Below are 22,783 nucleotides of genomic sequence, written 5' to 3' on the forward strand. Positions count from 1 at the left end.
CACCTCCTTCACTGAAGGGGGCAGGGAGGGGATCCCTGGAGTTTCTTGGGAGATCAAACGAGTGCAAAACACCTCAAAATTAATTTCCTGTTAAGTAGACCGTGGGGGGTTTTATCTCCTTCATCGGCTCAGAAGCTTTCGGGAGAGAATTTGCTGCCTGGAAGGACCAAATGTTCCTTGGTATAGCTGTGGGGGCTAGTCTTTGCCGGATATTTTTCTCTTTCTCCTTCCCCCACGTGGAGGATTTGCCAGAACTGAAGTTTAAAACCTGTAGGGAAAATCTAGAGGAGAGAGATGGTCTCCCCCGGTGCTTTTCTCACTTGCTGTGCCCTGAAAACTACGTTTGAGTCCTTGACAAAGTTTTTACTCTGGGTACAAGTTTTCATGTCCATGCACACTTCTTCAAATGCACTGAAACATACTTCAGCAAGGCTTACATATAAGCAGAGTGGTTGGAAGGGCTAGTTAGTGTCAAGATGCATAAGTTGCTGCATGATAAATATACCAGAGATTGGATTAAAGCTGTTGCTAAGACCCGTGAATAGCAGCAAGTTAGCATTCAAATAAAGAGTTAACAAACAGGTGTGAGAAATGGCACTTTTATGATCAACAAAGGTTAATTCTGCAGAGAAGCGATAAGAACCCGCTATCTCTGTTAAGCCCTGGGGGTTCCATTCACCTGAGTGCTATAAGAACGTGTAATCCAGCAGTCTCCCATTCCAGTCTGTTTCTGAAATTCCTTTGCAGTAGAACAACCACTTTGAGGCCCTCCCTTGTGTGAAGGTTGAAATGTTCTCAGTTTTGTGATTCTTGATGTCAGATTTGTGTCCATTCATCCTTTGACCGACGTAGAGCGCACTAGGGCATTGTTGGTCTTGTGCTCTGGGAACCCACCTCCTCCTCCAGCCGTCCCCGTCCCCATCAGCAGACTGTGACAGAATAAACACCCGGACCTTCACAGCTGGCACTGCAGTGGAGCAGCTATAATCTCTGCCAGCTGTGCTCCGGTATGCCCCACGTTTTTACTGCACGGTTTTATACCAATTGCCTGAGCATGGGATGTGATTAAATAAATATGCAGATGAGCACAATCCTCAGGGAAATTTCTGATGATGCTATTTTGCCTGCCTCTCCTGCTCAGCGCGCCCCCCTCCCTTTCCCGGTTTGCAGGGCGCCTGAGAGAGATTGCTAAACAATCCTGCCTTTCAAAACATTCATCCCTTTCGTAGAGTCCTGATTTTTGTTTGTCTCTCTCTCCGCAAGTGCTCGGCGGGCAGAATAAATTATATGTCAAACGAGGCCAACGTGGGCCAGAGTTAATGCGAGAACATGCATCTCTCCAGAGAGAGGAGACCCCGTCTTCCTTTGTCATCTTGCTGGTGCCCAGACGTTGTCAGCCTCAGCGGTTCCGTGGAGAAGGAATTTTTCTGGATCAGAGGTAGATCCAGGATCAAATTGAGCGCCTCGCGTCGATGGGAAGGTTCGAACCCGGGTCTCCTTGGCCCTCCTTTGGTGCCGTGATTGCCACCCTGTGCTGAGTGGACTGGCTGTGTGCATGCGTCCCTCCCCAGTGTGTGGGACCGGCCTTGAGAGAGAGGGAGTCTCGTTTCAGAAAGAACGGCTGTGCAAATCGCCCATTGATTTCCTTTTGTATTTTGGAATCGCATTCTAGGTTGTACACGGTGCTCACTGTTTGTTTCTTGAATAGCTGTGTCATCATTGCTGTCGAGAGGGCGGGGGACAAACGACTAGATTTCTCCGCCACCGTCCGGCACACGCTGTTCCTTGGTTGGCAGCATTTTCATCAGGACAAAACGATTCTGCATCCCATTTACCCGCCGTTTTACGTGCTGAAGCTTTCTGCACTGGGATCTGGCACAGTGGATGCCTACGGTCCTCATGTGGTCTCCCTGTCTGGCTCCAGAGCCTCTGCTTGGCAGGCAGAAGGTCCCCGGTTCAATCCCAGTTAATCACCAGTTAAAGGACCAGGCAGGAGGGGATGGGGAAGGCCTTGATCTGGGACCCTGGCTCAGGGGCAGAGCCTCTGCTTGGCAGGCAGGAGGTCCCAGGTTCAATCCCCGGCATCTCCAGTTAAAGGACCAGGCAGGAGGGGATGGGAAAGGCCTTGATCTGGGACCCTGGCTCAGGGGCAGAGCCTCTGCTTGGCAGGCAGAAGGCCCCAGGTTCAATCCCCGGCATCTCCAGTTAAAGGCCCAGGCAGGAGGGGATGGGGAAGGCCTTGATCTGGGACCCTGGCTCAGGGGCAGAGCCTCTGCTTGGCAGGCAGGAGGTCCCAGGTTCAAAGGATTGCAGGGATGTCAAATCCCTGCAATCCTGTAATTATTGTTTAAGGAGCTTCGCACCACGTTCATTTTTGCATTCCGCTGTTATTCTTTGCAGGGCTGCAGAGAAGCATTTCCAAGCGGTCTCTGTTATCTCCGTTCTCAGATAGGTTGTGTGTTTCTGTATAGAGGGAGGCTACTGGAGGAGCTGAAGGTCAAGCAGCTTAGAGCAAATTTAATCCTTTTCCTACCAACTTTGGCCGATGCCTCATTCATTAGGAGTGCGGGAAACAGGCGAGGGCCATAACAATGAAATGTACGTATGGAAACTGCCTGCATTAGGAGATCTTTCCTAGATTTCAGGGGAAACAGTCTATCAGCTTCACAAGTAATAAATCTGCATCTCATTGGAGCACAGGTGCTGGCTTCCCTCTTTGCCTGTAAGAAGCCACAGGGTTTCAACTTGATTTATCTTGAAGCTGCCTCCTGAGTCAGTCCCTTGGTCCATCACGGTATTGTCTACACAGACGGGCAGCTGCTCTCCAGGGTTTCAGGTGGAGGTCTTTTCCATCGCTTACCCCCTGATCCTTTCAGCGGGGGAGGCCAGGGATTGAACCTGGGACTTTCTGCGTGCCAAGCAGATGCCTCCACGCCTATACTGAATGGACACATGAAGCTACCACACTGAATGAGACCTTGGTTTACCATGTTCAGTATTGTCTGTTCAGGCTAGGAGATAGCAGCTCTCCAGGGTCTCAGGCAGAGGTCTTTCCAGAAAGGACCAGGCAGGAGGGGATGGGGAAGGCCTTGATCTGGGACCCTGGCTCAGGGGCAGAGCCTCTGCTTGGCAGGCAGAAGGTCCCAGGTTCAATCCCCGGCAACTCCAGTTAAAGGACCAGGCAGGAGGGGATGGGAAAGTCTTCTACCAGAGACCCTGGACAGCTGCTGCCCATCTGAGTAGACAAAACTGAATTTGAAAGACTGAAGGTCTTTCATTGGAAGGCAGTTTCATTAGAATCAAACTGATTCTCTGATACTATCAGATACCAGTTGACTCTCAGAAGGCCATCCCTGAAAGTCTTCTTGGCCTGTAAGGTGCTGCTGGATTTGATTCCTAGCTGTCCTGTAGCCTCCTGTTTCAAAGTACCTTCTTGCCGCAGACCGGATTAGTTAGTGGCATTTCAAAATGGTAGGGATGTGTCATTCTTCAAACCTGTCATGCTGACTTGCCTCGTTTTTGATGAGATGGTTTCTGAAACCTTGCCTCTCCCCCCCCCCTCCTTCCCTTGACAAATTAAAAATGTCAATTTTCAGCCTTCCCCAGTAGCCTTGCTATGATTCCTTTTGCTGACCTTTCGGTAATTTTTGTTGCTGTTGACTCTTCCCTGCAGCAATTGCTGAGAAATGACTATCGTCTAAGAAGTCAGCCATGGCAAACAGGAAATGTCAAAGCAGTACAGCCGGCATGCTGGATCACCGGACGAGAGCTTGCCCCGCTTCGGTGCATGGCCAGGACGCCGAAAACGAGGAGACTCAGCTGCCGGTGGAGGAGTATGCGGAGAATGAGGCCGAGGCAATGCCCGTCAGACAAGGTAGCCCCGCGCTGGCCGAACATGAGTGCCACGATAACAGTGCCGACGGCGATTCCAGCTCAGACTACGTCAACAACACTTCCGAAGAGGAAGACTACGACGAAGGCCTCCCCGAGGAAGAAGAGGGCATCACTTATTACATTCGGTATTGTCCTGAGGATGACAGTTACCTCGAGGGGATGGACTGCAACGGAGAAGAGTATATTCCCGACGAAGAGCACCAAGTAGAGACGGACGAGTGTCAAGAAGCTATCGAGGAGGAAGAATGGGCGGAAACGAAAATTCAGCACCAGGACGAAAGCGAGGCCGCGGAAGAGGTGGTCTACCGTGACAGTTGTGTCCAGCTTCTGGAAGGCGAGGTGGCATCTCTAGATATCCAAGCCCAAGATGAGGGTCTACAGTATTGCCATCCCAGCGAAGAAACCTACCCGAGCTATTACTCGCCGGAAGCCAACGGGAATGCCCACGGGATGTCTCCATATCATTCCAGGAAAGGAGAGGTGGAGCTGGAGGAGCAGGAAGAAGACATTGACCAGATTGTGGCTGAGATTAAGATGAGCATGAGCATGAGCAGCATCAACAGCGCGTCGGAAATGAGCCCAGAGCATGCTGGGACTGAAAGTGTGCCAAATGACTATGCAGAGACTTGTCCAAAAGGAGACTCGAGCCATAGCACCAGCAGGCATCAAGGGAGGCCCAAGTCCTTGAACATCCCTCCTGCCTCAAAGCAAGTTGGAGATATTCCCCGAGGTTTCAAAACCAAGTCGAGAACTCCGGAGGAAAGGCAGACGTGGCCACAAGAACAGGTAAGCAACTGAGTCTCCTTTATTATCATTTTCCACAACTCTGTTAGTCTGTTCCCTATGAGCTGTCCCCTTTGTTTCTAAGTTGAAGAAGCACGGTTGGTTTTTAGCTACTCTGACCCAGCACTGTGAAGGGTGCTTGAACATGATCTGGAAATAATGACTGCCTGATATGACAATGATTGGATGTAATTAAAAGATGAGACTAACCACAGGGCAGAGAGGCCGAGGCCTTCATGAGAACATCAGAAGAGCTCTGCTGGATCAGACCAGGGGTCCACCTAGTCCTCCATCCTGTCTCACACACAGTTCTTCTGAAAGCATTTTTATTCTGGAGGAAACCAATTATCTCCCGAGGAAAGCTTGTCTCTTTGTGCTCATGGGGACGGTGTGATAGAAGAGCGGTTTAATTCTGCCGGTTTTCCTTTCATATTTTCCCCTTCCTGCATCCTCCGCATTTCTATTAATTTCCTTGAAGCTCTGAAGCCGTCGCTGGCTGCATTTGGGGCTCGTTCTCAGCGGAGTCATGAATTTTTGATTGGGACATACAACAGGAGAATGAAAAGCGTGCCCGAGGAGGGGAAACATATTGTCGGCTTCTAATGGGCCTGTTTTATGGCCGGTTTATCAGTGTGGCGCTTTGTGCAAAGGCGGCATGCCGGTAACAATTCTCTGTTGCTCTGAGAACGCCAGTGACGTTCCCGTGTGCGGCAGAACAACCACACAAAAAAAAGAAGAAGAAGCGTGTGAGAGAATGTAAGTATTTTTAAAACAGCAAGTGTTGTTGTTGACGAAGATGAATCATGCCCATGAAACAGCCCTTCAGGGAGTCCGCAGAGAACAGCCACCTGTTAAAATGCATGCATGCGCGCATTTCATGGAGGGTCGCTGCGCACGCTGGGAATTCTGCCGGTTCATTAGAAGACACAGACTGAGAAAGGACCAGGCAGGAGGGGATGGGGAAGGCCTTGATCTGGGACCCTGGCTCAGGGGCAGAGCCTCTGCTTGGCAGGCAGAAGGTCCCAGGTTCAATCCCCAGCATCTCCAGTTAAAGGACCAGGCAGGAGGGGATGGGGAAGGCCTTGATCTGGGACCCTGGCTCAGGGGCAGAGCCTCTGCTTGGCAGGCAGAAGGTCCCAGGTTCAATCCCCGGCATCTCCAGTTAAAGGACCAGGCAGGAGGGGATGGGAGAGGCCTTGATCTGGGACCCTGGCTCAGGGGCAGAGCCTCTGCTTGGCAGGCAGAAGGTCCCAGGTTCAATCCCCGGCATCTCCAGTTAAAGGACCAGGCAGGAGGGGATGGGGAAGGCCTTGATCTGGGACCCTGGCTCAGGGGCAGAGCCTCTGCTTGGCAGGCAGGAGGTCCCAGGTTCAATCCCCGGCATCTCCAGTTAAAGGACCAGGCAGGAGGGGATGGGGAAGGCCTTGATCTGGGACCCTGGCTCAGGGGCAGAGCCTCTGCTTGGCAGGCAGAAGGTCCCAGGTTCAATCCCCGGCATCTCCAGTTAAAGGACCAGGCAGGAGGGGATGGGAAAGGCCTTGATCTGGGACCCTGGCTCAGGGGCAGAGCCTCCGCTTGGCAGGCAGAAGGTCCCAGGTTCAATCCCCGGCATCTCCAGTTAAAGGACCAGGCAGGAGGGGATGGGAAAGGCCTTGATCTGGGACCCTGGCTCAGGGGCAGAGCCTCTGCTTGGCAGGCAGAAGGTCCCAGGTTCAATCCCCGGCATCTCCAGTTAAAGGACCAGGCAGGAGGGGATGGGGAAGGCCTTGATCTGGGACCCTGGCTCAGGGGCAGAGCCTCCGCTTGGCATGCAGAAGGTCCCAGGTTCAATCCCCGGCATCTCCAGTTAAAGGACCAGGCAGGAGGGGATGGGGAAGGCCTTGATCTGGGACCATGTCCCAGGTTCAATCCCCAGCATCTCCAGTGAAAAGGACCAGGCAGGAGGGAAGAGGAAAAGCCTCATCCAGAATTTCTGTCTTAGTAGACAAGACTGACCTTGATGGGCAAGTGGTTTGCTCTCCTCTGCAAATCATTGTGTTTTTTTTTTCCTCCAGTGGTCCTGTAAGAAGCACAAACCCTTTTCCGCTTTAATCCCCGCTGGGTTTTTCGGGATAACGTTTGTCAGCAGAAGGAGCCCGCCTGCTTTGTGGCTCCCTCGTTCCGATGCGTTTCGCTCTGCATCACTGGCCCGTTTCACCTTATTAGCTTAACAGCGCGACGTAATTAGATCTCTCTCGGCTGGAATGTTTCTTTGGGGAACGTGGGGCGCCTGTCGCTTCTCCAGCCATCTGCCGGGGAGGTGGGGGGGCTGCCGAAATCGGCCTTTAAACTGTGCCCTTATTTAACGGGCTTGGGCTTTAGGCCTGGAGGGGGGAGCACAGCCTCACGCTTGGGGGGGGCACCTTGGCATTAGCAGCAGCGAGCTTGTGGTGAAAGTTGGGGCCTGGAAGGGCTGGAGAGTCGTCAGGACCATGGACAGAGCAGAGCAGAGCGGAAGGAAACGGGAAGGTGGACCTGGGTTTTGGCCACAGTGACACAGCGTGTGGGCCTGGAGGGGCCATTGGCCTGTCTGTCCAGCATGGCTCCTCTGAGGTTCTTATGTTTGGGGCAGGGATGCTCTGCGTCCTTGGTGGGCTACAGTGGGCGGGCCCCTGGAGTTCTGGCCCCGTTGGTGGACCTCCTGATGGCCCCTGTGTCTTGGCCCCTGTGTGACACGGAGTATTGGACTGGAGGGCCACTGGCCTGACCCAACATGGCTTCACTGATGTCCTTGTGCTCTGTCTTCTTGGGGGCTTGGGGGGGCAACAGAGGGAGGGCTTCGGAGTTCTGGCCCCACTGGGTCTTCCACACTGACTCGGTGGGGCCAGTTCACCACAAGGCTGCTTCGTGCGGGTTTCTGTGTGCGACCCCCGGCATTGGCTCCCTCTGCCCCGAACGCCGGATTAAAAGCCCTGTTCCTGTGCCCCTTTTGCAGGTCTGCAACGGCTTGGAGCAGCCCCGGAAGCAGCAGCGCTCCGATCTCAACGGCCCCGTTGACAACAACAACATGCCAGAGGTTAGCGTTCAGGCCGCGGCCCCTTCTCGAATTTTTCCTCCTTTCAAACTCTGCTGCTGCTGCTGCTGCTGCCCCCCGAGCATCGTCTTGGAAGGTGTTCCGGGCAGCGCGTTGAAGGCAGAAAGGCCTGGTCTGGGAGACGCGGGGCTGCTGCCCAAAACGGCACCCCTGCGGCACATTCCGTACCCCCCTCGCTGCAGCTACGACACCGTGCTGAAAAGGACGCCCGCAAATGTGATTGCGTTTTCGGGAACAAAACAACACCCCTCCCACCCCAGTAGCTAGCAAGAAAGGACCCCTTGCATGGACAGAGTGGAAATGAAAATATGATAACCGTTTGGGGCGGCAGGCCTGCGTCTTCCAGAATGCCTCTCAGCCCCTGGAATAGCGCTGCCCACTCATAAATCTCCTGGGCTGCTAGAGGGCAATCCTAATTCAGAACCGCACTTTAAGGAGGGCCCCCCGTTCCCCCTCAGTGCCCCCCCCCATTACTCTTCCGCTTCCCGGGGGGCGTCTCTCATTGCCTATTCCCACTTCTACCTTTTCTGCTAAGAAGAAAGGTGGGGGGAGAGAGATCTTCACGAGGAGCACATACGAGATGTAACTTCACATCCTCTCCCTGTGGGATTCTGCTTTCCAAAGTCAGGTTTAGCCTTACGGGTTTCTGAGCTTTCCGCACAATCAGAGTTATGCTCACCTGGGAGTAGCCGCAGCTAGGGAGCATTTAGGGGGCAGGAATACACCAGAATTTGGGGTGAGAACATGTCTGGATGATTTGTGTTTTCACGTTTGAAGCTGCGGATCAACCAGTTTTATTTGGGCCACTGACAAACTCACCGTTGGGTTGTGGCGTCCAAATATTATAAAATCCTAGTTCAGATGCGCAAATGCCTTTTCCTCCTGGTGGGGAGGGGGGAAGCTGGTCCCAGAGCTTTTCTCCTTGAGCAGAGAAATGACTAATGAACAGCCAGCTCCTTTCAGCTGCTCAGTCCTTTCTTAAGAAGGCCTTCCTCTGAAATCGCTCCAGCTCCCCTGCTGTTCTCGGAGGGGAAGAAGCAGCCCGGAGGATTTGAAAACATTATCTTGGAACTGACAAAGAGGCGCTGGACGGCTTCCCTCTTCCTGCCGCCCCTTTCTCTTTTCTCCTGTGGGCTGGCTCACAAAACCAGCCCATCTTAGCTGGTGTGAGAGTTATACTGGGCAAACGCTCGCTTCGGTCCCTTCTGTGGCGGCTGTCCAGGGGGATAACGCTTTGACGGATTCGGTCTCCAAAAACGGAAAGGACATAAATAGTCGCTCTTTAGTTTGAAAAGAAAAGGAAAGTTCTGTTTATTTTTGGTGAATAGCTTGCTGGAGCCCAAATCCCGGGGGGAACAACAGCGCTTTTGATGAGAGCCAGGAACAACCAGGACGGAGCCCAAGACTGTCTCGTAGCCCCCACCTGTGAGCCTTGGGCCGCCTTCTGAAAATGCACTCCTGCCAAGGGCCTACAGCCACAGTCCTGGGGCGGCAGATAACCCCTTTCCTTGTGCAGATAACCTGAAGGAGAGAGCCACGGAAGCTGCCCCGACTCTCTAGGAAAAGGGGGAGAATAAAAAGGCACAAAAATGAAGTCAATCCTTTGAGTTCTGAATACTTTGACACGGTGGAGGAAGAGCAGCGTGGTGCAAAACTTGGAGGGGGGGGGAATTGTGTGACAATATGTTTTGTGATTGATAGCTCCCGTTGTTTGCCTCTTGCTCGGGATGATAAAATGCACTGTTTTTTCTTTGACAGACCAAGAAAGTGTCGTCCTTCCCAAGTTTTGTCGACGGTGAGTATGTTTCCGCTCTGTTCCAAAACATTTAGAGCTTTTAAAAGTTCCGGGTCAGGAAGCTGCTAAAAATCTAGAGATGTTTCTTTTATTTAACACCCTGGCAGATATTATTTGCTGACTTCCTTGATTTGCTCCAGCAGTTTCTGAAGTTCACATTTATGGTTCATTAGCAAGTCCATTAGGAAATGTTTTCACGGCTGGGTGGCATTCATTAGAAAGTCCATTACCAAAGGGCTTGCTTGTCTTATGCCAAAGCATCAGTAAAGGGCTTGCCTGTCATGCTGAAAATTACCAGGCCACAGCTATATACGCCACAAAACTCACACCAGTCAGTGGACTCAGGCTGTGAAAGCCTTCAACAATTCACTGAATGCCTCTGTGTGCAGGAAACCTTCCAACAGACCCGGAAATTGGAAATCCTCCGGAACAAGAAAAGACACACACTATGTACTTTAACCTTTCTGCCATGCTGCAGAGACGCTGGAACCATTCTGGCGTTTCGCACAGCGAAAAGGGTCTCCACATGCCAACCGCATTACAACACACCCTCTGGCACGAGAGACTCCATACGATTTGCAAAGAACTTACTGCCACCCAACAGGCATCCGGGCCTTGTGATTTTAGCAGTCCCAACCTGCTTTCTGCCTTCCCTCTTCCTTAGAGATCTGGAATAAGCCCCTTGTATCCTGGAGGGGAACTGTTAACATCCAGTCACTGTGACTGGCTTAGAAATGCAGCTGAAATGTGGGGCGTATTTTTTGCTCCCAGTCCTTTTGCACAGTCTGCTGCGTATTAGACTCCCCGGATGCCGCTGCGGGCTAGGCAGACCAATTTCCCCAAATTTTCCCACTCGCAGGATAAGTCCTTTCAGACCCGTTTGCACGATTCCAGCACCCTGCGCATCCCTTCCTCACTTGAGGGCTTTTAACGATTCCTGTGATAACCGCTGCTGACGGCCGGCCTAATTAAATTAAACGTTAGCTCTTTGATTGATTTTCCTCCGCTGGCAGGGGGCAGGGAGGGCGAGGGCTCCGTCCAAGATTGGTCTTTTCTGCCCTTTTCCACGGCTGACGTTTCACGGCCGGCGCCTCTGAGCTTTCATTAAATCCGGAAGAACGGGAAAGAGGGTTTGCTCAAGAAAAAGCACTTATAGGCGAGTGACAGAGGAGGCGACTGATTACAGGAGAGAAGACGTCCACATTTCCTTCTGTCTCTCCTCCGTGCTCAGACCGAGATTAGTTCTGACAGAGGCGTGAAAAGCTTTTCATTTCCTGACCGAGCCGGTCCTCGTCCGTTGTCTCCCGGCGGGGCTAGTCCGTAAGAGCGAGATTTGGTTTGGCTTTTTTGCCCCAGCTGCTTCCCTCCTCCTGCTTTCGTGAAGTTGAGCCACTGATGGACCTCTGATTCATGCTTATCCAGTCCCCTCCGGAAGCTGCCTGGGCTCCGAGCCAGCCCCATTTCCTGCAGCAGTGAGTCCCACCGGTCCACGGAAACAAGACCACTCCCACAGTGCCCCCAGATATTACGCTTTGAACACAGGCTGTCCCGCGTCATCCCACCGCCCACTTCCGTCTCACGCACTGCAGGGGCGTTGTGTTTCAGGTGCCCGGCCAGGTTTGCCTCGGCTTTGGCTCTTGAAGTGAGGCGACATGACTGCGCTGCGGGCCGCCCCGTGCCACAAGAGAAGCCAGCTGAATCTGTCACGTTCAATTTTCCGGAGCGCTCCTGACGGCCGCGGTTCTCTCCTCTCCCCCACAGTCCCTCCCCAGAAACGCTCCCGGCTCCTGCTGCAGCAAAGGCGACCGGAGCGTCTGTCTCCGGCATCTGCTCCTCCGGGGGGCGGGAAGCTCCCTCTGCATTTCGCCCAGCCGGAAGAACCGGGCTGAGATTTGGAGGTTTTAGAGAACGTTTCCATTACGTGGATTTTATTGTTTATATATTACGTGCATTTATATTACATAAATAAATAGACAAACACGCACGAGTGACAGAGAGGTAGAGGCCCAGACGCCCTTCCAAGTCGAAACGCCGTCCGCTTCTGAGCTCTCTCGGCGTGTCTTTGGCTGCCACGTGGCCTTTGTGGGAACAGCAGTGTCCGCACATGGCCAGTTTTGGGGGCCATGGCTCAGCGGCAGAGCCCTTCTCTGAGCCTTTCTCTCTGGAGGAATATCAGGGCTCTCTCAGCCCCACCTCCCCCACAAGGTGTCAGTTGTGGGGAGAGGCAGGGAAAGGGGAAAGCCTTCGGGGAGTGAAAAGCAGGGTAAAAAAACTCAGCTCTTCTTCTTTCCCGAAAGGGACTTGGAGCTTGAGGCACTCCGAGAGAGCCCTGTCCCTCTTTCCAGGGGGGAAAGGCATCAGCAAGCCAGTTCACCCCGGTACCCTTTTGCCATCCCCCGCATGGGCTTTCAAACCAGCCCTCTCCCATGCCTGCCTCCCAGCTCCGTGGCCCACCCTTGCGCACCCCGAACCCTCTCTTCAGACATTTGCCCCTCGCTGCTGGCGATTAGGCTGGCGTTCGTGAGCGAGAGAGTCTATTGGGGGAGTGCGTGCCTGCAGGGATGCCCTTCTGCCGCCGTTCTCCTGCCGCTCTGCCCGGGGGAAGGGAAATAATGCCCGGCCTCCGCCTTCAGTTCCAGGGCCCTGCGAACCCGAGGACCTCATCGACGGCATCATCTTCGCCGCCAACTACCTGGGCTCCACGCAGCTTCTGTCGGAGCGCAACCCCTCCAAAAACATCCGCATGATGCAAGCGCAGGAAGCCGTGAGCCGCGTCAAGGTAGGAGATGTTTCCGAGCGGAGGGGGGGCCCCGTGAGAGCCGAACGCGGCCGTCCCAGAGCCCCCCGGCACTCTGCGTTCACAGCAACGGCCCGGGGGGGGGGGCTGTCCTCAGGGGCTGGGGTTAAAGGCTTCCTGCTGCACCCAGTTTCCACCCACAGAACATCAGGCACCCGAGGGGCCCTTTGAAATGGCCTGCCAGTCGTTTGGGACTCTGTGGCTTCTGGATTGAGGGGGAAAGGAACGGTCCGCGGTTGAAAGACGAGGAAGGCATTGATTTGGGGGGTTTCGGCCCGAGGATGAACCAAAGGAAATATTTGTGTGCACAGAGAGTGAGGGAAATGCGGAATGCCCTGGCGCTGGGATGGCCACAGAGAAAGATGGCTCTCAATGGGAATTAGATTCATAGAGGAGAGGACAGTCTGGGACAGACTCAAGGGAACCTCCACATTCAGAGGCACTAAACCTGTGAAGCCCAGGGCCAGAAGGCAACATCAGGGGAAGGCCTCAGCCTCTCTGCTTTGTAGTTGGCCCTCCAGAGGAACTGGCTGGCCCCTGTGTGAGGCAGGAGGCTGGCCTAGATGGACCCCTGGTCTGACCCAGCAGGGCTCTTCTGATGTTCCTAAGACCTCGGCCTCCCTGCCCTGTTCTTGGCCCTCCAGAGGAACTGGCTGGCCCCTGTGTGAGACAGAAGGCTGGTCTACGTGGACCACTGGCCTGATGTTCTTACATTCAAACACAGTGCCAGTGGCAGCTACTTCCTGTTACTGTGTTGTTTTTAATACTTGGTGGCGCAGGAACAGTCAAGGCTGGGTTTGTGCCCTTGCCCCAGCCCTAAGGTCCAGCCAGGCTGCTGAAGACGGCACCCTCAGCTCTGCGGGGACCGTGGCATCTGCAGTGTGTTGGGCCACGGAAGCCTTCCTCTGGGCATAGGGCAGGTATCATAGAAGGGGGCGGGGGGGGGGGGGCTGTGAGTTTCGTGTGTTACAAAGAGGTTGGGATCCCTTCGAGCTCTCTTTGCACAAGTCATGCCCTCTCCCCTGGAAAGCTTAAAACGCCCCACTCTGGGGGGGCCTTTCCAGTGAGCTTAGCCCGAGGAACGATTTCGGCGTCTCCAGGAACTGAATCCTCAGCCCGCGGAGGAGCACCGATCGTGTCATGCCAAAAAACACCATTTAATTAGCACCGACGTTGTGCTGTCAGGTGTACTTAGTAGGCGGCCTGTAAAAGAGAAGGAGAAAGAGAACCTGCCAGCTATTTATATTCTTAATAGCTGCTCAAAGGGGCACACGTTCAGTTCGCAGAAGGGGGGCCGAGAGAGGAACGTGCGCTTTTCTTCAATTTTGCCGAAGCGGGAGGAGAATTTGGCTTTGTCTAATCCCACCTTTTCTAGCGTGCAAGGGATGCTGCTTGTCTGATGATTGGCAGTCCAGCTTTCGGTGCTGGGTTTTTATTTTAGACACTTGATTTTAGGGACCTCAGGAGAAGCGTCCAGGGGCAAAACCTATTGTAGATTGGACTTTCTGTGCAGAACATGGGAAACAAGGCCCTTGTACCGTGAGTCCCCCCCCCCCCAGCCTCTCTGTCATTTATGGCAAGGCCGCTTCTGTCCCCTGACCCTGGGCATTTCCCTGCCTCTGCCTGATGATGGGGAGGAAGGAAGTTTCCGCTTTGATGGCGTCACGGAGCAGGAAAAGCAGCGGTCATGCCCCCTTTTGTGTTTTCCTGCTTTTCCCCTCTTCTGCTTTGCTGTCCAATATATCGGCTCTAAAACGTCTCGCCTTTAACGTTAAGGAGCTTGCTTTCGGATTCCTAATATTGAGAGAGAGAGAGAGCAGCTATTACATGCAGCCTCTTGCATTTTTTAATTTGAGTGGCGGTCATTTCCCCCCAGGGGACCGGGTATTGAAGTAGCCTGTGGAAGCCCTTTTCCCTGCTCTGACTTGGGGGAAATTCTCCTCTCAGCTTAATGAGAAATTCGAGCCATTCCCGGGTCTAGGAGGTCTTTCTACGTGGGATGCTGGACCGGCAGGCCCTCGCTGGTGCTAATGCTGCAGATTCGGCTGTGAAACCTGTCCCGAATTGCCAGTGTGCATCAGTCCGTTGCAGCTGACCTCAGATAGGTCAGAATAAGTTTGCACCTTATTTTTTCCCCCCCAAACGCCTGGTGTGAGAACCTGCATTCATGCGTTTGAAGGTTTCCTTGACTTTACACGGTGTCTTTTCTCTTTCTCCCTCCCTCCCCCCCTTCCCTTTCTTTTGTGCATCTGTCTGTTTTTCCTTTGTTTCCGTTTTAAATACCTGCTTCCCCCCAGAGGATGCAAAAGGCAGCTAAAATCAAGAAAAAAGCGGTGTGTAAGACATTTTCTTGGCTCGTGTGTGTTCCGGAGTTTGGGGTTTGTTCCCCCCACCCCACCCCCACCATCCCTTCATCATCTCTGTCTGTTTTGGAGTGTTGTGACTTCCACTGTGGAGCTGTCTAACTGTGATTTTTGGGTTCCCATTTGTGTGTCTTTTGTATGTTGGCGACACCCTCTCTACTTGGTTCGCCATGTCTTCTGGGACCTCTGTGTGTTTTGCCCACGTGGCTCTCTTGCTAGATTAGAAGTTCCCAAACTTTTTCGGGCTGCCATGCCCTTGACTTCCAGGCAACATCCTTAGTGCCCAAACACAAACATACAAACAGACACGCACCGACCGCAAAATCAAAACACACTCTGTTGCCTCCTTTTCGGGTCGTTGTGTAGTGGCCATATTTTAGCCTGGGGGGAAATGTGTAAGTTCGTTGTAAGAATCACTTTGGGTCCTCATTGGGCAGAAAGAGAGATGGGGGTGGGGGGAAGCAAGCAATGGAGAATCTCATGGCCAGAGCAAGCAGGAGGAGACTTTTCCAGCCTCTCAAAGATGGATATTTTGGGGGAAGGGTTACCAACCCTGGGTTCAGAGATTCTTGGCGATCGGAGGGTGGAGCCTGGGAAGGACAGAGTCTGAGGAGGGGGAGGAGCTCAGCAGGAATACGTTCCCCTCCAGCCCACCTTTTGGAGCTGTCGTTTTCTTCAGGAAGCTAAGCAGGGCTGGCCCTGGTCAGCACTAGGATGGGAGACCACCACGGAAGTCCAGGGTCACTCCTATCCAGAGGCAGGCAATAGCAAGCCACCTTGGAATGTCTCTTGCTAAGAAAATCCAGCCGCAGCAGGAAGAATCAGACTGCTTCCCCCCTACTGCCCCAAATTCCTCCCCGCCCCCCTGGACTCTCCCACTGCACCCAGGGAACCCCTGTAGTAGAGTATCCTTTTCTCCTAGGGCTTTCCCACATCCCCCTTATCCCTGCCTGTTTCTTTGCCTGTTGATGTTGTTGTTTTCCACTCTGCATGTGTCTAGCTCTCTCTAGTGGCCGATTCGATATTACACTGCTTTATGCCCGGCGTAAAAAACCTGCAGTTCGATCCGCAGGAAGAGATACCTGACATAAGCTGATGTAATATCGAATCGACCTCTAGAGGGAGCCAATGCGGAAAAAGGCCTTCCTGTCCGTGACGTGTTGGGGGAAGAGAACGGGCTGCTGCGGTGTGTTGTGACCCCTTCAGGAGATCCTGCCTTGTGATATTTGGACTGTGGCATCATTGTGAAGTCCAGCTGCCTGCTTTGGGGAGGGCAACGGCGTCGCCCCGTTTGTTTTGCATGTGGGAGTTTCCCCTGCAGTGCATTTAGCATGCCTTGAACGAGATCCAAGGTATCAGGGTCTCTCACCCAGCCTTGGAAAGATTTGTCTCTCTGAGCTCAGTGGCGTGGCCCCTGGGTGGGTAATGAAAGACAGACAGGACTGCAGCGCTCAAATTCCTTACTCTGGAGTAATTGAACTGGAGTCACTGGGATTGCAGCAGGCCAGAAGCATCGGCAACCCCTAACAGGCTTACAGGGTTGAAGCAGCTGCCGGAGGAGCAAACTGGCTCCTTTCAGGGTGGAAAAGGGATCCCTCCGGCTATACACGCTGTGAAAAATTACTCTTCCCGACTGGGAGACGGAGGCACGCCTACAAATGAGAAATGATTCTCTCCATGAAGGACTCCCAAGCTTGTAAAGAGAGCGATAAAAGAACATGATGCCGGAACCTGAAAGGTTCAAGGACTCCGACGTTCTCTTCGTTGGCCTTTAAAAACAAAACGGAGATGCCATGGATCAGGGCCACAGTGGTGGGCACGAGAAGGTTGTTACTCCTTCCTGAGCCTTCCTCCTGATCGAAAGTCCTGCCCCGCCCCGAGCTTTTAGTCGTGGTTTGTATACAAAAATTGGCATCATACCTGTCATTTTTTCCCCATTACCAGGCTGCAAAGGGATCTCTGGAGGATTGTGGGGTGGGCTTGTGCCCAGGGAAGATGGAGTTAAATTCCCTCTAAGAAGCACTTCCTTCCCAGGGTCCAGAACTACTGTGAAATTCCAGTCGCGGGACCCCCTAGCTAGCCCTGTGGCCTCAATGCAGCGAATTCTGCAGAGTTACAATTTTTGCGTCGGGTAGACGCTTGGAGTTCTCGCGGAATCGACGGATCTCCAGACGAAAAAGCTTAGTTATGGCGTTACATCCCACTGAGGTCCCTCCCCTTCCAAATTCCACTCCAACTCCAAATTCCCAGGGATTTCTCAAGCTGGAGTTGGCACCCCTGTGGCCAGGAGAGGTTTTCTGGCCACCTCCGTGGCTGTAAGCACAGAGAATCCTGGACTTAGAGACCAAGGGACAGGTGTATTTTGTTGCATGTATTTGGGAACTGGGCTGTTGGAAGCAGCTGTTCTGTGTTGTGTTATTTTGTGTCGGGGCGCTGCTCCTGCCTCTGGCTGCTGCCCATTTCCCGGCGGGGGGCTTGACGTTCCCCCCCGTTGTCTCTTCCAGAGCTCCGAGGGGGACGGGCAGGCCCTGACGGAAGTGGATCTCTTCATCTCCACCCAGAGGATCAAAGTCCTCAACGCCGACACGCAGGTGAGTCGGGGACCGCACGGGGGTTGGAATAGATGACCCTTGGGGGTCCCCTCCAGCTCCCTGCTTCTTTGGGCTTCCGGGACGTTCATTCACTCCTTTACCCCGATGTCGCTGTAACATGTGAGGGAGAGCAAGGTGCCCATCGCAGGAAATGTATTTTAATTAAAACCTCCGCCTCTTGTTTTCATAAACGCCAAGCGGAACAGATGCTCCCTTCTGGGCCGTTCTCCCTTCCGTCTTCCAAGGTGCCCAATGGCCCCCTTAGTGAACTGGAGCTGCCCTGGCTGCAGGTGGCCTGGTGTGGAGGCCGTATTATGGGATGGACCTGCCCTTGCACCTCGTGGGGCCTCTTTCTTGGCTCCCTCGTCCCTCTTTCCTCTTGTGTATTTTTGAAGTTGCCCCCCTTCGCTTCCCTCGGACTGTCTCTCCGCTTCGGCCATTTTGCAGCCGCCGCTGTCTTTCCTGGCAGCCATTTTGGGGTTGTGCCTTTCTCCAGGAACAGGAAAGGTTCACTGTTTCAAGCAGCCACTGTGGCTTGGCGGTTAGCACCTGAGGTTAGCCCCGAAGTCCCGGGTTCAAATCCCCACCCTGCCATGACCCTCACGAGAGGATTGTCGGCCTCTTGCTGTCCCTCCACCTGCTTCTCCCCACAAGATGCTTGTCAGGATAATGCGAGGGGGAAAGTGTCCTGAGTGCTTCTCTGAGCTCCGGGGGCAGAAGAAAAAATGTACTCGGCTGATAACGGAGAGAGGAAAATAAACCCGGGGCCAGTGAGTCGTGCCTCCCAGCTGCCTCGCTCACCGGCTGCAGCTTCTTCCAGCTTGGCTTATTTTCCAGGAGCGCTGAGATGGCTCCGAATGGCCCAGAGCATTTTATCAGTGCTTAATAAATAACCGACAGGAACCGCGGGGAGGCGGAAGAACACACGTCCTGCGGCTGCATTTCACTGCGGGGCGTAGAAAAATAAAACTACGACTGGGGAGGGGGGGATGGCTGGCTCCTTGGGGGGGGGGCAGGGAGGGTGATGTGCAAATGCGTCTGTCTCCCACCGGGACCAGCTTTCCACGTGCCGCTCTGAGCTTCCCCTGCATGTTCTGCCGCTTGCAGCGTAAGCCAGCGGTCCCCAAGGTGGTTTCCGTGGGCTCCACGTCCAGGAGCACCTGAAAGGCTTTTAAAAATGGTGGCTGGCCAGGAGCTTTTGTGGGTTCTTCGGTGATCGATGAGTCCTGGAAGCTTGGCCCCCCCTGCGACACGTTTTCCTAGTCTGCTCATCGAGTCAGAAGGGACCTCCAGGGTCATTTAGTCCACCCCACTGCAGAACGCAGGAAATTCAGAACTCCTGGGCTTTTCAGCTACTCCGAACAAAACTGGAGGGGAGGGGAGAATAGTGACTCCCACCCAAAACACTGTGGAGGAACGGTGGGGTTTGTGTGACAGAAATCATCGAGGAGGTTGCCATGGGGTCAGATCTACCCAGGAGGTTGGATTTGGGGGCGGGGGGCTTCCGGGAGGGCCTGCCTTGGAGGGGAGCGGGGAAGAAAGCCTTCCTCAGGCGCCGTCCGCCTTTCCTGCCTCGTTCCAGGAGACCATGATGGACCACGCCCTGCGCACCATCTCCTACATCGCCGACATCGGCAACATCGTCGTGCTGATGGCGAGACGCCGCATGCCCCGGTCGGCTTCGCAGGACTGCATCGAGACCACCCCCGGAGCCCAGGAAGGGAAGAAGCAGTACAAGATGATCTGCCACGTCTTCGAGTCGGAGGACGTAAGCCCACCGTGTTGGCCTCAGCAGCCCTTCTTCCTTGGCAAATCCCTCTTGGGGGGAAGTTGAGTCTTCAGCTGGAATCCCCTGCCCCTTCCCCTCTCTTCTCCTCATGTGGCCTCCCGGCTCTGGGATTCAGAGGTTGAGTGCCCCTGAAGGTGGAGGCTCGCCTCGGTCCCCATGTCTAGTAGCTGCTGGTAGAGTTCCCCTCCATAAATCCAATTAAAAGAACAAAGTATTCTCAGGTTTGGATGGCTCTCCTGTGGCCACCCTTGATGCTGGGGATGTCCCAGTTCTGCCCTCGGGAAATGCCTGATGCATCCACGGGTCCAAGGAATCTCCTGCATAGAGGCTAGCGTCCTTCGCCCGAGGGTCAGCACCCTGAGTGGGGAATGCCGCCTTCCTCCTCCCGACGGCTGCCCTTCCCTCCCCAGGCCCAGCTGATAGCGCAGTCCATCGGCCAGGCGTTCAGCGTGGCGTACCAGGAGTTCCTCCGGGCCAACGGGATCAACCCCGAGGACCTGAGCCAGAAGGAGTACAGTGATATCATCAACACCCAGGAGATGTACAACGACGATCTCATCCACTTCTCCAACTCGGAGAACTGCAAGGAGGTGACCGCTGGGGCCGGGCTGCTCTCGTCACGTTCAGAGGGATCCTATCAGGGCAGGGGGGCCGGACTGCAAGTTTTTAAGTTCTTAATTCATGCACCCATCTATAGAAGCCAGAGCGGTATTGTACAACGAAGGCTGTCCGGGTGGGGGGTGGAGTTCAGTTCATTAATTTGTCCCCGGGAGGACGGGTTTCTTTTGACCTTCGAAAGCAGAGCTATTCAGGTGGTCTTTTTAGGAAGGAGGGTGATCTAGGCCAACCTCCAGCCACCCTCTCTTACCTCTGAGCAAACATTGACTGCTAACTATTCTGCTTAATCATAAGGACTAGAAACTTGATGTGTCCATTTGAGCATAATTTTCTAAGAGGCTGCATTCTGCCTTCAATGCCCTTTGGGTGCTTTTTCTGTGATCCTTGGAAAACTGCGCATAAACCGGACCCACCAAGTGGCTGGCGTTGATCTCATGGGCTGGGAGGCCAGGCCTGCCCTCCCTTGGGGCCGTTGGGGCTCCCTCTGCGGAGAAAGCAAAACGACCGGTAGTTGCCCTTTTTGTATGCGGACATTTGGGCGTTCGGCATCTGATGGGAATGCCAAGCAGTTAACCAGTTTGAAAACTCCCCAACTGAGAAGGGAAAGCCAGAAGCGTCGCTGGGAGACGGGCGGTTCTGGCCAGGCCAAGGTGGAACACAACCAGCCAAGTGGAAATGGGATTTCTAACTCAGCCGTGGGAAGGCGGCATTTGCATCTGAAAGGCAGAGGAGAGGAGGGGGTTGGACCTCTGGGCAGGGCTGCAGCCCCCCCCCTCCTCACCCGTTGGCCCCCTTGGTCTCCACAGCTCCAGATCGCAAAGCAGAAAGGAGAGATCCTCGGCGTGGTGATCGTGGAGTCCGGCTGGGGGTCCATCCTGCCCACGGTGATCCTGGCCAACATGATGAACGGGGGGCCAGCCGCTCGGTCGGGGAAGCTGAGCATCGGGGACCAGATCATGTCCATCAACGGGACCAGCCTGGTCGGGCTCCCGCTGGTGACCTGCCAAGGGATCATCAAGGTGACCCCCCTCTCCTCCTTTCCCACTTGTTTTTTTTGTAAAATAGCTCCCTAAAGAAAAACTGACTTTATAAATCTGATCATGGACGTGCCCCGTCTCTCGCAGACTGTAAATACAGATTCTGCAAGGATTAACTGGGATGTGCAAATATGACCTCCTGCCCCCCAATCGTTGGTGGGTCAGGGCTCTTTGTGCGCCTAGAGGACAGGGGAGACACTTTCTTCGCTAGCCTGGTCCGCTCAGATCGCAGAAGTCCAGCAGTACTTGGGTGGGAGACCCCTCCCCAAGGAAGGCCAGGGGTGCTCTGCAAAGGCAGGTGATGCCCACCCACCTCTGCTCCCCTCTCGCCCTGGAAACTCTGCCGGGCACTGCCCACCCCCGAGCGGCCATCCCAGACCATCCAGCTGACCAGAGGCGCCTCTCCCTTTCACCCAGAGAGCCCCCGTGAAGGGAGGAGTGGAACAGATTAGGGAAGCCCCGTGAATATTCACCGAGGCCGGCAGGAAGGGCTTGGCTTGGCTTGAGGCCGAGAGCTGTTTGCCAAGCCCTGCTGGCCTCTGCTTTGTCGCAGGGTCTCAAGAACCAGACCCAAGTGAAGTTGAACATCGTCAGCTGCCCGCCCGTCACCACCGTCCTCATCAAGAGGCCAGACCTGAAATACCAGCTGGGCTTCAGCGTACAGAACGGCATCGTGAGTTTGTGCATCTTTATTTTTTCAACTTCTTTCGCGTTCAAACGCAAGCGGACCAAATGTTTCTCCCGGTCAGCACAGCACAGGGCGGAGGGACAACTGGGGGATTTTTACTGACTTCAAGTGTTTCCATAGAGGGCAGCGTGGTGTGGTGGTTGAAGAGAGCCATTCCTCCTTCACTTGCAGCCTGCTGGGTGACCTTGGGCCAGTCCCAGTTCTCTCAGGGCTGTTCTCACAGAGCAGATCTCTTAGAGCTCTCTCGGCTCCACCCACCTCCCAGGGTGTCTTTTGTCGGGGAAGACGGGAAAGGTGTTTGTAGGGACTCCCTCAGGGAGTGAAAAGCAGGGTATTAAAAAAACAGCTCTTCTCCTGACAATTTCAGTGAGTCTTTTGAGAAGGTTCCCCATGATGTTCTGATGGGTCAATGGGAGGACTGAAGATTGGCTTTTCAGGTGGTCGGGTTAGAACCCAGCTCCACAGCATGGTTGTCAGTGGAATTTCATCAGAGTGGAGGGAGGTGAGCAGGGGGGGGCCCGGGGGTCAGTCCTGGGTCTGGTGGTTTTCAACATTTTTATCCATGATCTGGGCGAGGGGGTAGAGGGACTCCTCATTCAGTTTGCAGGTGACACCAAAGGGGGAGGATCAGCAGTTCCCCTGCCAGGACTGTGTCGTCCCTGAAGACAGACTCAGGAAAGCCACCGTGTTGGTCTGAAGCAGCCGAAGAGATTCTGAGTCCACCTTTAAGACCCACCAGGTTTTATTCAAGTTGCAAGCACTCGTGTGCACAGCACGCTTTGTCAGGCAACGGCGGCCTTTTAACTCCCATTTCATTGTTTGGCAAAGTGTGCTGTGTACACAGAAGGTCACTTTTTGGAATCAAATTTGGTGGGTCTTAAAGGTGGGCTCAGAATTCGTCCTGGAAGGGGCCGGTTTGACTGTCGTGGGGTGCCATCTAGTGGCCAGGAGACGTCTCTGCAACCAAAGGCAGTTCTGGGAAGACAAGTCGGTTTTTATCGCCTGCTTTTCACCGCCCGAAGGAGTCTCAAAGCGGCTTACAAATCACCTCCCCTTCTTCTCCCCACAGCAGACACCCTGTGAGGTAGGTGGGGATGAGATAACTCCGAGAAGAAACGGTTCTGTGGGAACAGCTCTAACAGGACTGTGACTAGCCTGAGGTCACCCAGCTGGCTACCTGTAGAGGAAGAGTCGGGGGCTCAAACCTGGCTCTACAGATGAGAGTCTGCTGCTGGGTGTGTTTAGAGAGTGTGCTTCCAACACACAGTGACCTCCAAAGCTCCTAAATGTCGCCAGTCCGCACAAGGGGGGGGGGGACGGGAGGCGTGTCTCCCTGGCTTTAGTCGTCCTCTCTC

At 54.1% G+C, this 22,783-nt stretch overlaps 1 protein-coding gene across 6 annotated transcripts in view; it reads left to right on the top strand.

The window, feature by feature from the left end:
- Nucleotides 1–22,783, top strand: part of APBA2 (amyloid beta precursor protein binding family A member 2) — a 48,613-nt gene that overhangs the window by 22,797 nt on the left and 3,033 nt on the right. For 4 of the 6 annotated variants that reach the window (XR_013227506.1, XM_077318344.1, XM_077318343.1 and 1 more), the window contains exons 2-11: nt 3,674–4,680; nt 7,652–7,732; nt 9,509–9,545; nt 12,179–12,324; nt 14,640–14,675; nt 17,210–17,296; nt 18,879–19,064; nt 19,496–19,675; nt 20,510–20,722; nt 21,294–21,413. Coding sequence is in view for 5 of the 6 variants with exons in the window: in XM_077318344.1 (XP_077174459.1) it covers nt 3,712–4,680; nt 7,652–7,732; nt 9,509–9,545; nt 12,179–12,324; nt 14,640–14,675; nt 17,210–17,296; nt 18,879–19,064; nt 19,496–19,675; nt 20,510–20,722; nt 21,294–21,413 (2,055 nt within the window). In the remaining variant the exon portion in view is untranslated. Of the gene's footprint in view, nt 1–1,313; nt 1,439–3,673; nt 4,681–7,651; nt 7,733–9,508; nt 9,546–12,178; nt 12,325–14,639; nt 14,676–17,209; nt 17,297–18,878; nt 19,065–19,495; nt 19,676–20,509; nt 20,723–21,293; nt 21,414–22,783 lie in introns of those variants that run through there. The other 2 variants (XM_077318345.1, XM_077318347.1) reach the window with 2 other exon arrangements.

Source organism: Paroedura picta, chromosome 18 (assembly GCF_049243985.1).
Source record: "Paroedura picta isolate Pp20150507F chromosome 18, Ppicta_v3.0, whole genome shotgun sequence".
Classification (NCBI taxonomy): domain Eukaryota; kingdom Metazoa; phylum Chordata; class Lepidosauria; order Squamata; family Gekkonidae; genus Paroedura; species Paroedura picta.